This window comes from Purpureocillium takamizusanense, chromosome 2, assembly GCF_022605165.1.
Source record: "Purpureocillium takamizusanense chromosome 2, complete sequence".
Lineage (NCBI taxonomy): Eukaryota > Fungi > Ascomycota > Sordariomycetes > Hypocreales > Ophiocordycipitaceae > Purpureocillium > Purpureocillium takamizusanense.
In genome coordinates, this window is record NC_063069.1 from 5,154,914 (window position 1) to 5,171,481 (window position 16,568).

The 16,568-nt window shown below is 56.5% G+C and overlaps 7 protein-coding genes across 7 annotated transcripts; 2 read left to right on the plus strand and 5 right to left on the minus strand.

Moving 5' to 3' along the window:
* Nucleotides 1–793: 793 nt before the first annotated feature.
* On the minus strand, nucleotides 794–1,846 carry JDV02_003360 (uncharacterized protein). Its single transcript, XM_047984485.1, has one exon. The coding sequence runs from the start codon at nucleotides 1,726–1,728 to the stop codon at nucleotides 1,213–1,215; it is 516 nt and encodes a 171-aa protein (XP_047840459.1). The 5' UTR covers nucleotides 1,729–1,846; the 3' UTR covers nucleotides 794–1,212.
* Nucleotides 1,847–2,211: 365 nt separating this feature from the next.
* JDV02_003361 (uncharacterized protein) lies at nucleotides 2,212–3,043 on the minus strand (the record flags this gene model as incomplete). The annotated part of the gene is made up of 3 exons (XM_047984486.1): nucleotides 2,212–2,460; nucleotides 2,525–2,629; nucleotides 2,714–3,043. The coding sequence occupies 3 exons, from the start codon at nucleotides 3,041–3,043 to the stop codon at nucleotides 2,212–2,214; spliced, it is 684 nt and encodes a 227-aa protein (XP_047840460.1).
* Nucleotides 3,044–5,046: 2,003 nt separating this feature from the next.
* JDV02_003362 (uncharacterized protein) lies at nucleotides 5,047–5,913 on the minus strand (the record flags this gene model as incomplete). The annotated part of the gene is made up of 4 exons (XM_047984487.1): nucleotides 5,047–5,052; nucleotides 5,168–5,471; nucleotides 5,545–5,754; nucleotides 5,898–5,913. 3 exons carry the CDS (start codon nucleotides 5,911–5,913, stop codon nucleotides 5,308–5,310), a joined length of 390 nt encoding a protein of 129 aa, XP_047840461.1. The 3' UTR covers nucleotides 5,047–5,052; nucleotides 5,168–5,307.
* A 999-nt stretch (nucleotides 5,914–6,912) lies between these two features.
* Nucleotides 6,913–8,566, plus strand: JDV02_003363 (uncharacterized protein; the record flags this gene model as incomplete). Its single annotated transcript, XM_047984488.1, has 5 exons — nucleotides 6,913–7,108; nucleotides 7,187–7,292; nucleotides 7,366–7,621; nucleotides 7,696–7,900; nucleotides 7,959–8,566. The coding sequence occupies 5 exons, from the start codon at nucleotides 6,913–6,915 to the stop codon at nucleotides 8,564–8,566; spliced, it is 1,371 nt and encodes a 456-aa protein (XP_047840462.1).
* A 14-nt stretch (nucleotides 8,567–8,580) lies between these two features.
* Nucleotides 8,581–10,228, minus strand: JDV02_003364 (uncharacterized protein; the record flags this gene model as incomplete). The annotated part of the gene is made up of 1 exon (XM_047984489.1): nucleotides 8,581–10,228. The coding sequence occupies exon 1, from the start codon at nucleotides 10,108–10,110 to the stop codon at nucleotides 8,581–8,583; it is 1,530 nt and encodes a 509-aa protein (XP_047840463.1). The 5' UTR covers nucleotides 10,111–10,228.
* A 383-nt stretch (nucleotides 10,229–10,611) lies between these two features.
* On the plus strand, nucleotides 10,612–12,523 carry JDV02_003365 (uncharacterized protein; the record flags this gene model as incomplete). The annotated part of the gene is made up of 4 exons (XM_047984490.1): nucleotides 10,612–11,026; nucleotides 11,158–11,471; nucleotides 11,598–12,009; nucleotides 12,110–12,523. The coding sequence occupies exons 1-4, from the start codon at nucleotides 10,772–10,774 to the stop codon at nucleotides 12,521–12,523; spliced, it is 1,395 nt and encodes a 464-aa protein (XP_047840464.1). The 5' UTR covers nucleotides 10,612–10,771.
* A 1-nt stretch (nucleotide 12,524) lies between these two features.
* On the minus strand, nucleotides 12,525–15,845 carry JDV02_003366 (uncharacterized protein). The gene is made up of 2 exons (XM_047984491.1): nucleotides 14,186–15,845; nucleotides 12,525–14,134 (listed from the first exon to the last, which is right to left on the minus strand). Exons 1-2 carry the CDS (start codon nucleotides 15,469–15,471, stop codon nucleotides 12,652–12,654), a joined length of 2,769 nt encoding a protein of 922 aa, XP_047840465.1. The 5' UTR covers nucleotides 15,472–15,845; the 3' UTR covers nucleotides 12,525–12,651.
* Between the last annotated feature and the right edge of the window lie 723 nt (nucleotides 15,846–16,568).

Genomic DNA, 16,568 nt, shown 5'->3' on the forward strand with positions numbered 1-16,568 from the left:
GGCTGTCATGAAGAACTCAATTTCCATTGTTCCAGTGATCACAACTTTGAGGACAAGAAGAGCTGTCATCGACGGATACTAAAGAATTGTCTTTCTGTCCAACGGCCAGGATGTGCCTGAGACATATTGGCCAAGCGAAGGTTGCACAAAGTCGCGACTTGTTTGCTCGCAAAGTCCTGTTGAAGCTCTCAGAAACCGCACTCACTTTAGTCCTCTGCAGCGAGGTCGGTCACAATACGATTTACGACATTTACGCCTCGCGGGGAGCTTCGCGCCTAGCCACTTTAGTTAGGTAGGGACAGTCAACAACCACTTACGTATGTGCGTTAACTTGTGCGCCGCCTCTGTCGGCAATATGCGCCACGCAAAGAAGGAACTCATGGATGGTCCTTGAGGCGAGATCTTGGATCTGTTGTAGTCCATAACTCAAGAAGTGCGTACCGCGCTCTTCAACGCTTCAGACACGATGCACTGCAGAGTCCAAGGAGAATCTCCGACAGCTTAACTAGCGCGGGGTATTCCGTGTCGATCCTGGGACCCATCATCTGATGGGACGGCTGAAGGGGTACATACATGTAGCTTTGCCGCCGGGCGCATCTTGCATCCTATTGAAGCTAGCTCGGCTCACCCCGAGATGTTGCACGACACTACCTTGAAGTGGATTGCTTTCGGGTCATCAGGACTGCCGGGTGATCAGGTACGCTCGGGATCAGCCCAGCATCCTGCACGGGAGACTTGTTGTGGAGCGCCATGGCAAACATTTGACTCCACATTACCTGGAGTCTGTGCTTTGAGACCTTCTCCGACACGAGGCTGCCTTGCTAACAATAAGCTTGATCGTACTTCGTATCAGATTGATATTGAGGGAATTCCAATAATGCACGTGCTGCGCTCTTGTCATTCCCCAACCGGTCGCCCACGCAAAAACCCCCTGTCTCTGGCAGTTCCCAAGTCCCCGATTCGTTGCCACATACGCCCGACAAGTTGACCAACAGACCTGAGCCAAAGCCAGGCAGGGGTCTGGTACATCCACAATCCTTCTGCCACCAGACTTCCGCAACTCTAAAAAGATGAGACCAACACAGGTTTGTCAAGCAGAACACAAAGCAGCTTAATCCTCGATGATCCGCATCAAATACCTATACCTCGTCTTGAGCATGCCAGTCTTGCAGAGCAGCGCCGTCCAGCCACAGAAGTTCAAGGCAGACTTGGTTATATCTCTGCCTTTGCGATGCTATTAAACCTCAGACGTTGTAGCTCCTTCACCTCAGCATCTAAGCCCGCGACAGGACCCTCCACCGGGATGTTTGGCGCTACAGCGTTGATGGGCAGCGGGTTGACCGTGTTGCGCTCGACGCCCCATTCTTTCATCCACTCCACCAACTGAGCCGAAGACGATACGTAGACTATCCTTCCAAGGCCGGCATAGGCGTGCGCTGCGGAACACATGGGGCAATGTTCGCCCGACGTGTAGACGGTGGAGGTCGCACGCTGCGCTGAGGACATGTGAAGCTGCGACCAGCGCGCGAGCACGAACTCGGGGTGCAAGGTCGCGTCTGCCTTGTGGTCGCCCTTCTCGCCCGTCACGGTGCGGTTGCGGTCCTGCTTGAGGATGGTGCCGTCGTCGGCAACCAGCACCGACCCGAACGGCGCGTCCCCAGCCTCTAGGGCGTCGCGTGCCAGTTTGACACAGAGCCGGAGGGCATCGAGCTCCTGGGGTTTGACCATGTTTGCAACTGTGGCGCGGCGTGCCTCAAAATCAGGATGGGCTCCGCACAGTGAAGTAATGTTGTTCAATGGCAAGGAAACAACAACAGCAACAGCACAAGAAAACGCAAACGTCACAATTATGAAGTTAAGGGAAGGAAAGTGCGGGGTTACGGCAGGTGTTTGTCAGCCTCAGCATCGAACATGAACCAAGGAATGTGGCTACCGGAGGAACCCGAGACTTCAAGCCCACAACGAGTAACACCGCATTTGGCCAGTGTTTGGCTACCCTTTGTCTGCTTACTGCCAGATCAATTCAATGAGGTGGTGGCCAATGTAAGAACAATTATCAGCGCAACGGAAAAGTTTTGCTCACTCAATACCACTGCTGGAATTAAGGTGAATTGCATTCGCTAATAGCCATACTATAAGAGGCTATTCCTCGTGGGAAGTTTATTGTTAACCAAACAGCTAAGAGAGACTCTCAATGTCGATAATTTCACCCTAGGCACGACTGAAGCATCCGTTTTCGACCACTAGTTTCTCGTAGAATGGGGCCAAGGCGACACGAGCTCTCCGGCCCCAAACAAGCAGCGGAATGTAGAGCAGCGACATGACAATCGCAACACAGCCCCCAACAACAAACATCTTGGTCAGACCCGCCGACTCCATCCAGGGCACAATTCCGAATGGTATCCCAACGCATGCTGCATTTCGCACAAAGGTTATGAATACGAAAGACTCTGCAGTAGCCTGTCACCTTTGTTAGTCCAGACCACATGTGTCTGGGTTCTAGTTCTGCCAACTCGGGACTTACATTCTGATACGTGTCGATGACGACTGTGCATGCCACGTCCATGATGGAGCCCATTCCGAACGCGAACATCGCAGCCCCAATACTGGGACAAACCCAGTGTAGACCCTGGTATAGCATCAGGGATTTGTCAAGCAAGCGAGCAAGCCATTTCAAGATGGCTTTGAATGAAAAGAGGATATAGACACTTACACGATCGGCCGTGATTCCAAACACCATGAGTCCTGCGCCCATTAAGATGGCCGGTAGGATGAGAATGTACAGTCGCATCTCGGGCTCGAACATTCCGTTGTTCTTGCGAGCCAATCGCACGACGACCATGTCACCCAGCAAGCCACCATATGCGCTCCCAATCATGTTCCCCACGAACGGTCCGACAAACATCAGGCCGACGCCAGCGGTCGAGAAGTTGTAGGGCGGCGTGGAGAAGACGATAGAAGTCACGTTGGTGAGGTAAACGAGGAAAGTGATAACATTAGCGCACTGTAGTGCGGCGAAGAGCACGTGCGGAAAGACCGCCATCTTCAAAGGTGTGAGATAGTTTCGCCACAGCGATTCTGATGAAGGTGTGATGAAACGCATACGTTGTCGATAAGAGTTTGGTAAAGGTGGTGGCCCGGAAGCAGCGGTGCTGGTCAGTGAATTCACGAGAGGGCAGAGTTGTTTAAGTCCTTTCTCGTTGTATAGGGGGTGTGGCGGGGGGCCGGTTGTCCCTGGGTTTTCCAACCTAGGATTTCCGGGGCCGGTCATCGCATAGCCCAAGGTCCTAGGGACGTACTTTGTCTCCTTGTAAAAGAGTAGAAACAAGATGAAAAGTGCCGTTAACGCAATGCCGACTGTGTAATATGCCCATCTCCACCCTACAGCTGCTGCCTGAATCCCTGCAATTGTCGGGCAGATGAAGTTGCCCAGCATGACGGCGATGATGTAGAAGCCGTTTGCAGTACCACGTTGATTGACGAAGAAGAGATCTGCAATCTGAAGGTCGAGATATGAATTAGCACCGGGCTCGCGATCAACATCAATGGAAACCCACGCTGCGTGTCTGATTCTTGAGAACGGCTCACCGTCATTTCTGATATGACCTCGTTTGGAGAGCCAGCCAAGCCAAACAACAAATTCGTGAGGTACATCTCGGACACGGTAGTCATTCGGGCACTCCACCATGCGACGCCAGCGAGAACTCCCGTGGATATCACGTACGTCAGTCGGCGGCCGTACTTTTTCGTTAGTGGAATAAATAGCAGACTGCCGACAGCGAGGCCAGCGACGTTGAAGGAGACGCCGACATTTAGTTCAGAGTAACTGACGTCCATGTCACCAGTCATTTGCTGCCAAAAGACTGTTTGCAACGTCAATCTATAACGACCTGTCAGCTTCCCTTAACACTGCCAGCGCTTTGTCGCTGGTGTCAAAGCTCACGCGGCAAACACAGCAATCGTTACGGCCAACACGAAGCCAGCATTCAGCAACTTGCGTGGCATGCTCCAATTCTAGACTCGACCATCAGTCTCTCCAATTATGAGAAAAGGAGATGCTACATGCCTACTAACCAGGGGATCATTAGGGTCGTTTGTTGGTTGTGGAATCTTCACCACAGACTCTCCTGCTTCAGTGAGCCTATGATACCAAGGCAATATTTGGTTCCACCCTACATTAGAAGGGCTTAAGTACCTTCCACCAGCAAAATGCTTCCGGGAGGAAGTCTCTCCCGTTCGTACGGCTGTGCCATGCTGTCTGTCTGCAATGCCATCTTGCACTAACCCTTTGGCGTGGCTCAGGTTTCCGACGTCTTGTTATTTGCAAGGCAAAATCCCATCAAAGGTATTGCCTCGACGTTTGTTACTAGTAATGAAGGGGCACAAGAGCATTATGACATGAATTCGGGAGCACCAAGTCTTATACAATGTTTGGTAGCAAGAGGACAGATCGTTTTGTGGCGGGCGAAGGGATGAATGAACACAACATGCCACATTGAGATTTCCCTGGTGATGCAGGGTAAAGAGGCGTTCCCCAGCATCGGGAACCCTGGGGTACTCAGCGTTCTACCTCAAGAGCATGGTCACTAGGGCTGCTGGGGCATCTTCCCAGGTCTCACTGCCGGTCATATTCTGGGGTCCGGGGAATCGACGAGAAGAGGTCTAATCGACCGGTACCCGACACCATGTGTCCGCTTCTCGGCGTTTGAGCTGTATAAAGTCCATCTTTTTGACTTTTGTTGGGGAAGTGGCATTGAGCCCGCCGCCTAGTGGTTAAACGTCTCATTCCAGTCACAGCTTCCAACCTGATTGTCTACGAGACATTGTGTTTACGGCAACGGACATTAGCCGATACTCCTCAGGTCTCCGCTGCGACCCGTGATACGCTCCGCGACTCAACTGATCTGCTAGTAATGAAGTTCCAATACCAAGGATAGCTTCGTGTTGGTATTGAGAGCGGTGCTGCTCATGGCACGTTCTTCATCAGAGCAGGGTGATCTCCACTCCGCGCTCTCTCGCCTCTACATCAATATCGAAGGTGTCATCCCCCGCCTCCAGCGCGTCTTCTAGCATCTTATCTACCGTCTTGACGTTTGACGTTTTGCCGTACGGCTCGCACAGCCTCAGAATGCGCCTAAGTTGCTCAACCCAGTCCGCCCTCCCCCACATAGCCGCGATCTCTTGCCGAGCCGCCGTGCCTGGGTACAACGTGGCGTTAAGGGCGAGGAGGCGGCTACATTCGGGCTGCAGATGCATGTCGCAGAGCGCATCCAGAGCTGCTATCAATCGCGGTATAGGATCTGACTCCTAAAGCTTTGCCTTGGTCTGGACAGTCTGTAGCACAGGCTGCAATTTCAGAGCCTTCATAATGTCGCCCTTGAGCTTCAGCTTGCCAGCCATGAACAGTCGCTGAGGATTCGCCTGGCCAAGTACAAGGTTGCCAAAGTTCTCGTCGGAGAGATGGAGCGTGACTATACCCGATGGTCAGAGCGTGCACACTGGTGCAAGTTTCTCAATTTTGATGAATGCGATGGGATTTATTACCGTTGGGTTTTACGCCATCGAGGCCCTTGGCGACCCTGCCGGTCTCCTTGAGGTCGACGTGCCAGCTTTGCGTCTCCCCGTCCTTGTTTTTCAACACGAAGCCGAAAATGGCGTTGGCCTGCTTGATGGCGTTTGCGAGGTCTTGTTTGTTTTCGCTGTCGCCGATGGCTCCGTTAATGGCGTCGAACAGGCCAGATGAAGGAAACCTCTCTTGATTGAGACCAGACGCGGTCAAGTGTCAGCAAAAGGGGCCACGAGGAAGCGGCGCGGTTTTCGCGGAGCCATGAACGGCACAGGGCGAAAACCGCTTCGCGGATTGTAATACTGCAAATCACTCGTGAAAAAGGACGCACCGTCGGCGACCGTCATGTTGATTGTGATAGATGATGGCAAGGTCGATGGCGCTATATGGGCAATGAAAGAGTCTAGGGCACGGTGTCGTTGAATGTCGATGGCACTTCGATAGCACTTCGATAGCACAAGAAGATTCCGTGGATTACGGGAGGAAATGAGCATCAGTGAGGAGGTCAACGGCGTGTCCATTGGATATATTTCACTATCCTAGTCAAAAGACCCTGAACGGGGCGTCAAAGTCGCCCCGACTCCTGCCCCCAGATGCATGCACCTCATCTTGACCCCGCAGCCGATCACCCCACACAAAGATCTTGCTGATCCCAGCTTGCAAACTGGCAAGCAACAAATGCAACCCCAGACGCCGAGCGCTTCGCTGCGACGGTTCTGTGGAGCAGACTTCCGTGTGCCAAAGCGGCTAGAACCGAGACAACAGCGGGGGTTGTTTGCGAGCCCGGACAAACCGCCAGCTCCCGCGAAAGAAGATGAACAAAATATAAAGATGTCGGCCCTCGTCAAACATGACTCCGCATGGCTGGATAGTTTGTGCCAGACCATGTGCGTCCTCAAAATCTCTTACAATATCAGCTACATATGGAACGCTACTGGCCCATACACGTCATGTAAGATATGGTAATCGCTGCGCCATCCGCAAAAGTTGGGATGGTGACCTCGTGGTGAAAATGGCCTCACCGAAAAGTGCGGTATGCTACGGCGGCCTCCAGACACCGACGCCAGCCTATGCTGGGCGAAAATGTGCCCTGCGTGGCGACAGGGCAGGTGAGGCTGAGCCTTCGCCCCCACGAACGCCGAAGCAGGGACGAGGCCCTCGGGCAGGGAGGGCATGGCATACCGTATATGCCTGTTGGCTGCCGCGTGCTTGCTTCCCAGAACGCACATTTCCCATCATCGTGCAACAAACCAAACCAACCGACGCTCATGTAAGCGGCCCTCTTCTCCTCGTCACCTTCTTGTGAGTCCTGGACATTGAGACATCCCGTCTTACACGCCGCTGGGATGTGGACGACCAGGCTGCTGTCCAAACGCACCGTCAGAGCATCTGCTCTATCCACGGCGACGGTGGCGACCGCGGCCGCTTCAGCGCCGAGCGCGCCGACCACGCCGTTTAGCGACAACTCGCGGGCGTCGATTGCCGCCGTGTCTGAGCTGGCCGACTGCCTCGACTTTATGTTTGAAAAGATCAACTACGAGGGTTGGCCACTTCTTTAACCCTTCTTACCTTTCCTTTGTCTCGTCTCTTGTCAGAATCGTGCTGATAATACATGTCCAGATGAACCCGGGGATTTGCTACAACTGCACCTGGGCAGACTCAGCGAGGAAGCAGCCAAGTACGGCAACTCGCGCTTTATCGCCAGCGATGGCCAAGACTGGAGCTGGTCAGTGGCAATCCAGCCAAGGATACGGGACATGGACCTTGATATCACGAATGCTAACACCTTTTTGCGAAAGCGATTCGGATACGGCCCACCTCGTGTACGCGGCGTGCCAGTGCTCATGCCTGGTGTATGGTCCCCTCGCCAAATCCGACCCGGACTTGGTCCCTGTCATCAGCCGCGCCCCTTCTGTCACCGGAACGACAAAGGCGGTCTCCATCTGGACACTACCGTCGCGCAAGGCGTTGATCGTGTCGGTCAGGGGAACTGCAAGTGCGACAGATCACATGGTCAACATGAACGCAGATGCCGTCGACGCTGGCTCTGTTTTGGTTCGTCATTCCCTCGATGCCTCTTATCTGCTTCGATGCAAGTTGCTCGGCGGACACTGACAGCGTTCCGGCAGGGTCTTTCGAGCAGCCTCAACGCACACAAAGGATTTCTCCACTGCGCACAGGCTCTGCTCCCATATCTCAAGCAGCAGATTGAGCGGCAACTCGAACTGAATCCCGACATGGAGCAGGTCATTTTCACTGGCCATTCGGCGGGTGGTTCAGTGTCCTCTCTCATTTTTCTGCACTTTGCCCATGACACTCGCTCCAAGGCTCTACGTACGTGCAAGTCGAAAAGCAGGCTCCTTCTCTACCTTTATACTAACCACCGGTGTAGTGTCGCGACAGACATTGTCGCTGGCAACCTTTGGCGCGGCACCGGCAGTCGCACAAAACGTCACCGACGTGACCAAGGCATTGCCAAACGTCGGATGGATGTTATCGTTCGTCAACGAGTTTGACATGGTCCCGAGAGCGGACCAGCCGTATATCCGTTCAATCATCGACCTGTACCGTGCGAGATATGGCCTGCCATGTCGCTCGGCCATGCCGGGTGACGGAGCATTCGACGCAACAGGGAAAACTGTTGCTCTGACGGCACCGCACTGGACCCTCCCCCCTCCCTGCTACCAGCTCGTAGGCGACATCATTCTCTCACGAAAGACTACACGCGTGCCGACCGCGGACGATGGTGCCTCGGAGATGACTGCCGTCTCTTCCCGACAGATGCTGTTTCACAAAGTTTGCCCAGACGACTTTTATGACCTTGTCTTTTGCGATATTGGTGTCCACAAGAGAAGGACATACCTGGAGCGGGTGGAACATCTTTACAAGGGCAGATCTCTTGATGCAGAGGCATCGTCCGACTCTGACACGTTGTACACCATGGGCAGTCGCGCAACAACGCAAGTTGAAGGGGTGAACGATGCTCTAAAGGTAGTATAGATTCAGCGGGAAACTTATGCAGACGGTCGAATTGGAAGAGGCTTTCTCGTCCGTATAGCCACTTCCACCGCCCTATAATACGTCACTTCCTCCCGCGCCCCGCGTGCCACGGCCTCCATGTCGACATCTTCCTCCCGCCCAGCCCCCTGCATCGCCTCGTCCAGCGCACTTTGCAGCGCCTCGCAGTCCCAACACCTGCACAGCCGATACTGCGTGCCGTAATGCACCCGCCATACCTTGAGCGTGTCGTCAAACCCCGTGCCCAGCTTCGCCTCGGCGATGGAATCGTCGTGGTTGACGAAGCGCCCGACGACGGCCTTGACGCCGCGCGCGTAGAAGGCGGCGGCGCACTGGTGCGTGTGCCAGGCGAGGTCAATGTCCAGGGTCGGCACGACCATGACTTTGGGATACCGGCGCATGAGGTCGAGGAACTTGCCGTACCGAGACACGGCGCGCGTGAGCGTCCCGACGAGGGCGGGACTGCGAATCCACATGTGTTTGTTCATCTTGTCGACAAAGGCCGTCTGGCGATCGACGGCGTCGCGGAGCTGTTTTGCCAGGTCGACGTCTGTGCGGTCGAATAATGACTTGTATTTGAGGTCGGTTTCTGTCCATGTCACCGGTGGTGAAGGTGCGGGAGGCGGTAACAGTGCGTGTATCGTTGAAGTCGACTTATTCCCACGCTCGAACGAGAATGCTCCGAGCTTGGGACGATTTGCAGCTGGTTTTGCCGGCTTCACTGGAAGTGCCTTCGTCAACAACCCCAGGTTCGATACAGTAGGCTTCTCCGGCTCTGGGATCCAGGTAGCGAATTGGTCGTATAAATCGGTACTCAAGCCGGTGATGCGGCCAAAGGCGGACTCCTCTGCGGCGGTCAACCCAAATACCCAAGTCCTGTTCTCAATCCGTTCATGGACAGCTTTCCAAGGCATGCGAATGCCGTAGAGCACTTCCTCCTTGCACGTCTGCGCGAAAAGTCGCGGGTTCAGCATAAACGCATGCCAAACCATGAGGACGTCAATCGGCGGAAGGTTCACGAGAGTGTGCGTGCCATCGTCCCGCGCGACAACCATACCGTCGGCATCGCGCCGCAGCGCATCGCGCCAGACGAGGAACCGCACGGCGGCAAACTCCAGGTAATGGGTCCATTTCTGCTGCCGCCGCGTCCACAACGTCTTGTCCCGCAGCGTCTTGGTGTCGCCCCTGGCCCCCGTCTTGGTCTCGCGGACCGGCTTGATGTCGCACGCCCTGTCGATGTCCTCGGACGCCAGGATCTTTTGGCGCAAAAGATAGAAGACCTCCAACAGCTCGAGGTGGGCCGCGCAGGACGCGACAAGGGGGAGCCTGTGGGTGTCACCCCTTTGCCGGCCGTGCGTGTCCTTGTCAAAGTTGAAGACGGCCGGCGATGGGATAGTCGGCTCTTGGTCTGGTGTTTCGGCGATCTGGAAGTGCTGCGCTATGGCGCTGCCGTGAGAGAAGTCGCGGATTGTGTTTTGGCCCAGCTTGTGAAGCGACGACTTGCATGGCAGCGAGTCGAGGACCATGGCGGCGGACAACCTAGATTCAAGGTGGTGCACGAAATATGTCGAGTTTATTTTCACGAGCTGAGGACCTGTTGAATTATGACAAGTGTTTTGCGATGCGAAGACGAGTGTCCCCTTCGATGTGGAGTGCCGAAATAGGCGCGTTTCTATGATGCTCCGTGTAAGACAGAACCAACCCCAGCTAGCCGGGCAGACAGTGCACACCGCATAGACGAGTGTGTTCGGGGGACATGTTCTCACCGAGCGAAAGTGGAAAAAGGTCGACCTACTGTTGCTTCTGCTCCCCCACGCCCGAAAGCCCTGTCGCCCAAGGCTGACTCCGTACAACAGAGCCCCTCTAGTGCTGCCGGTTTGAGTTGGGTGGCGGCCCATGCATGAGGCCAGCTGCAGGGCAGCGGCGACATTCCGCGTCCTGTGTCTAAGGACCTGGCGTTGCTCTCACGAAGTACTTTGTAGTAAAGCCGCCTCACTTTGGGGAGGCATACTGATGCGTCCTTGACTCTCCAGCCCAAAGGCTAAACTAAGAGACAATCGAGACCATAGCCCAGGGGCCTGACCACGAGTGCATAGCTGATTTTTTTTTTGTAATTCATCCTTTAGCCCTGAGGATATTGGGGACATTGGAGTGCTACTCTTTCTCTCCCGTCAGGCATCATCCACGATGGACGTGTCGACGAGAAACGGCGCCGTCGCGGCCACAGCCGTCTTCACGGCCCTGCAGATTGCCGCGACGGGCTGGTGCCTGTGGCTCAAGTCGTCTCGAGCGGCCGGGTACCTACGATTCCTCGCCATCCTCCCGTTTGCCCTGTACGGGGGCTTCTCGATCCAAATGTCGTTCAAGCAGAGATATGGCCCCAACGGGGCGACTTCGCGGCTCGGGCCGGTTTGGCTGAGCCAGGGCATCCATGGGCTTGCGGTAAAAGCGCCTCCCCCCCTCTCTCCCTACAACAAACCAAGCAAGCAAGCTCTATACGCGTGACGAGAACATCTTGCACGTCAGATGACGATAAAGACAACGAACGACAAGAGACTAACGAGACGGCACAGGGCATTCTTCTGGTGCCGTGGGCCATTATCGGCGTCTACGTCGTCCAAAAGTCGAGGAAGCGGCAGCTGTCCAGCTCGGCGTACGACTGGGACGAGCGACGACCAAGCAGCAGCAGCTTCTACCTTGCGCTGGTGGACGCCTGCTTCGCCGCCGCCATCATCACCGCCACCGTGTTCGGCGCCCGCTTCACGCCGTGGGACTACAGCCGCTGCGACCGGTACCGCGTCTATAATACCTGGCCGCTCAAGGGGGCCGGCAGAATCGACAACTGCCGGCAGATGCTGACGTCCCAGATCATGGCCGTCCTGGTCTTGTAAGTTCGCGCCTAGCGCCTTGCTGTTGTTGTCTCCCAGTTGTCTTGCTGTTGAGGCGCGCGGTGCGTGTTACCGCGAGATGAACGGCGTCTGACTGACTGACTCGACCTGTCCCGCGCTGTCAGGTTGGTTCTATGCGCCCAATTCGTCCTCATCGTACCTGTCATCGCCCTCCCCAGCGCCTTCCGCGCACCCATATTCTATCTCTGCCGCGCGCTCCGCTTCCGGCGGACCAAATATCACCAGCAGCAGCCGCCGGGGTGGCACGCTTCCGAAAAGACGCCCCTGGCTCTATCGGAGAAGCCGTCACTCGAGACGGTGTTTCGAGACGACGCCATCGCCACGTCGCTAGCAAGATACCTGCATTTCGATGACGTGACCAGCGTTTCGCGGACATCCAGGGCCATGAGGAGGGCCGTCTTTACCCCCATGCCTGATGCTCGAACTATCCGCCTCGACATGCTCTGCGAAGCGACCTGCAGCGATACTGGCACTCCCAAGGGGGAATGCTGGGCCTGCGCCAAGATCATCTGCGAGGTACGTTCCTCAACTCCCCATACTCCCTTTAGTTCCATCTATCCCATGACCGCGCGCGAGTCTCCTCTAACTCCGAGCCTGCGCCTGGCGTCAAATCCAGGGCTGCCACTCCCCTCGCTCTCGCCTGCCGGAGCCACGCACCGTGTCCCATCTCACAAAGTGCCACGCCCTCTGCACGCGCTGCTACATCCGCAGGCCGAGCGCGTACCCCGCCCCGTTCGTCGGCTCGTGGAACCCGGACGACCTGTCGTCGCAGCATGCAGCGGCGTGCAAGATCAGGACGAAGACGCTGCTCGTGGGGCCGGTATCTATATGCCCGTCATGCGCGAAGCTCACCGACCAGGAGGTCGTCCGCGTAAGAGAGGAGCGCGACGCGGCAAGCATGAGGATGGCCCTGATGAGGCGGATGCGGTGTCGGCGGTGTGAGAGGGCGTTGCCGCGGGGGCGCCGGAGGTGGTGGGTGTGCGGTGTCGACTACCACGAGTGCCACTGGGCAGGGCATGAGGCGCCCTGAGCTGTGTTTAATCGTTTATTATCGTCAATAAATCCATATGCTCGGAGCAGTAAACATATTCATCAAGTCTTACACCAAGTAAGCCATGCCGTGTCTCAATGTACATGACCAGTGCATCATCATCATCATCACCCTCCACAACCTCCGCAGCCTCCCCCACAACTCGAGCAGCTACTGCAACTGCTCACGCATCCCGAACCGCATGAATCCTGTCCAACCGCCTGACATCCCGCCGCGCAGCCGTGCGCGTACGCCCCGCAGGCAAACCACCCGCACCCGCCGCACCCGCCGCCCGAGTCGTCGCCACCGCCACTATCCCCGACGTCCGCCCTCGTCGCGCGCCAGTCGCGCAGCGCCTCGTAGGCACGCAGCCGCAGCGGCCGCGCGAGGGACGTCCACTCGGCCACAAAGTACTGGTGGTACGCGCCGCGCTCGAAGTGGTGGCTGAAGGGCTGCGCGCGGTGGATGCCGCCCAGCTTGAGCCGGTCCTGCGTCTCGTCGTCCTGCTTGTGCAGCCAGAGCGTGGACTCGCGGAAGGCGCCGCAGCGGGCCATGGCGGCGGCTGTCGTCAGGAGCGTGTCCTGGGCGAGGAGCACCGTCATGCGGTTGTGAAACCATGCCGTGTCGGACATGTGGCCGGGAGCCAGGTGGTTGACCGTCCGCATATCCGAGTCAACCTCGGCATCGCCGCTGGTCGCATTCGGTCCTTTGGGGTCGCGCGGATACAACTCCCTGCCTCTGGACAGGTGGAGCGATATGATGGACCACGAGTCGAACGGAAAGGCGAGCACATGTTTGGCGATGTTGCACTCGCCGCACTTGACGGGAAAGCGGCAGTACGCCTCGGTGCAGTCCCAGGGGAAGACGTCCTGGTAGCGGTACACAGGCCCCTCGAAATTGCCCCAGTCGTACCAGTACTCGGCCAGCGTGTCTATGATATCAGACTCGTCGTGTCGTCCATAGCGGAACTTGAGCAGGTACTCTTCGGTGAGCCCATTGGGAACGTCAAACCTGGACTTGGCCCTGTGCTGCACGTATGCCCCGGGTCGACACACGAAACTCATCAGGTACAACGGCGTCGTCTCCGGGTCGTCTGCCTTTTCCGTGGGCTCGTGCGGCGCAAACAGCGAGCCAAACACGTCTCTGTCTATAATGTTGTCGCAAAACGCCTGACAGTTGTTGGTCTGGAAGTGCCATCTCAAGTCCACGTCGGGGTCGAGCAGACGTGAGACAATGGACGACAAGTACGCGGTCACTCTCGGCTCCAGATATGCCTTGAGCATCTGCAAGAGGCGCTCAACACTCTCAGCCAAGAAGACTGCCTTTTCACTCGCGCTAACCCCCTCGTCGACGAGGTCACGGCTTTCCTGAATCAGGGCCTCGATAATGTCGTTCTCAGCAACTTCATCGAGCAATGTGGAGAAGGCGCCGCCAGCGATTTGCTTCAGGACCGCTTTGTACCGCTTCGTGGTGCGCGGGCGGTGCTGGTAGTATAGTTTTCGTTCAGACCGTCCCGTAATCAGCAAGCTGTAGTCTTCCTCGCCCGCCGCGTCACGAAGGACCTGGAGCTGCGGCGGGCTGCGGCTGGTGATAAGCACGCCCCCATAGGTGCTGTGAGGGTGTCAACACAGGCTTCAGTGGCATAACAGGGGGGTGGTATACTTTTCTACTCCATTCTCAATGACCAAGGGGCCGAAGCGCAGGGCCATGTGCACGTTCCCGTATGGATACCGCTCCGCGATGGATCGCACGTAAAAGGGGATGTCCTCGGGCGTGTTCGTGGTGATGCCGTACGAGGACCCAAACTCGGACACGGAGGAGGAATTGGTGTTCTTGAGCTTCTCAAGAGGCTTCGGTTCAATATACTGTCGTATCACTGTCGGGTCCTCCCTCCTGGCCTCCTCGAGCGTCGTGTCACGCTCCGACTTGATGCGCGTGGCGGCGTACTTGGCCTCGGCCACCATGTTGGAGAGCTCGAACAGGCCGCAGTTGAGCTTGCCGGAGCCGCCTTTTGCATGCGGCGCCCCGGACTCGTTCGTGAGCGGCCACAGCTCGGCCGGCTTTCCTCTGCCGTCCCTGTGCGGGACGGTGCTGCAGCGGCACACATGCCGCGTGATGTCTCGCGTCATGGCCTTGGGAAGACAGCACGTCTTGTACTCCTTTGCGAAGTCCCCGCGCCCATAATGATCTCGCCGGTAGCACCTTTCACAGACGGCGATGCTCTCGTCATGGACGCTTCGGAACAGCGACCCCCGGATCGCGCTGTGGCAGGTCGTGCACCGCATGGGGCGGAACACGGGCATTTTGGTGTCATCGACGGACGAAACGGTCACCTGTGGCGGAGCGGGTCGCTTCCAGAACGTGAGCAGCTTCTCGGGCTCGCGATACTCGATGACCTTGTCGATGTCGAGGAACTGCGCTGCCTGGAGGAGCATGCGAGCCCGGCGCTGGACCTGGTCGTCAATGGGCCGGCTCTCGAGCCTCTCGCGCAGCTCCTCCCTTATCGCGTTGCTCTTCATCTCCGCAAACATGTCCCAGCCGCGGTTCTTCAAGGCCTCCTCGTACGTGGGCAGCTCGCTGGACGCAGACGCAGACTCGCTTTGCCGCTCGCGGCGCTCCCTGTGACGCTGCCCGAAACGTCGCGAGCTGTGGCTGACCTGGTCTAAGAAGGTGTCGAAGCCGTAGATGAGCAGCTCCCGCTCGTCGCGGAGAGTTGCGTCAGCGAACTTGGCGTGAAGCTGCCACTTGCGCATGGTCAGGATGAGGTGCGGCAGTTCCTTTTGCACGCCGGCCCAGTATAGCTGCCGCATCTGCGACTCGAGATGCTCGGCGGCCGGGCCGATGAAGGTTCGAGGGATGGGCGGCGCGTCGGTGACATGGCTGCCGCTCGAGGACGAGCTGCCGCCGACGTGGGAGCCCGGGAGGGCAAAGGAGAGGAGGGATTTCATCTTTGCTCGCTGCCACGCCTATTGCTGCCGAGATGTCGATGAGCTCAGTCGATGGCCATGCTGCAACGTCCACATACGCTCTGAGGCGATCTGGGCATTAGGAGGTCGTGAATGTCAAGCGCAAACAGTTTGAGCCTCATGGACCCGGGCTCCCCACAGAGCGCCATGATTCCGCGCCGTCGTCTCTATTCGTCACCGATATGCAGCAATCAATTAGTGGTGTGGATGCATGAGGCGGGATTTGGGGCCACGATGGTCATGAGACCCTAGAAGCAGCCGCAGAGAGTGCCTGGCCTGATCGAGACAGAGGGGCTGGAACGTGCAGCAGCAGCTGCATCTCCGACATCCCTGCCTAATGCCGTCCCGCCCCATTGGCCGATGCGTCGCTTCTTCTGGTGTGCCAACGGGAGCAGCCGCATCTTGCCGATGGATGTTGTTCTGGGGCGGTGCAAGGCAGATCGCAGTCTGCGGGCACAGCCTAATGTCGTTTTCAGTGCCGACACCAAACACAATTTAGTACTTCGCAGTAAGTACCAGTAGAGTAGTTCGCATAATGTGCAGAGGAAGCCAAACTCTGCACCGCTGCAGGGAGGCACCAGACGTGACGCAATCAATTGCATCAATGTGTGGAACAGCGTCCTGATTGACTTGGTTGTGGCTCAGGTGCCGCCGAATCCTATATCGTCGCAAGAAAGGTCAAAGAGGAGAGAGAGCTCCCTCAATGAAAGTAGAAGTACGTAGCATGTTTTATATTGCGCAAAATGTCTTAGAATTATATGACTAGTGTGCCCATGCATCGAAGAAACCGTGTAAGTGGATGCTGGATGTATTTCCAAAGCCTACCCTATTTTCTCCTCATGTTGCCCGAGAACAATCGCAATAATATTCTCGTATCCCCAGTGCGGGTACAGACAAGGACGTGTCGTCTAGCGTGTGGATAATCTCCTTCAATTTCTTCAATTTTTTTTTAAAATTTTTTTTAGTATTCTCTACATTTCACCCCGTACTTCGTCGAGTTGCCATAGTGGCATGGTTCCTGCGGCACGGCTTTGATGCGCCAAGGTTCATTGTCATCAATGGGCGGGGAATCGCATCAT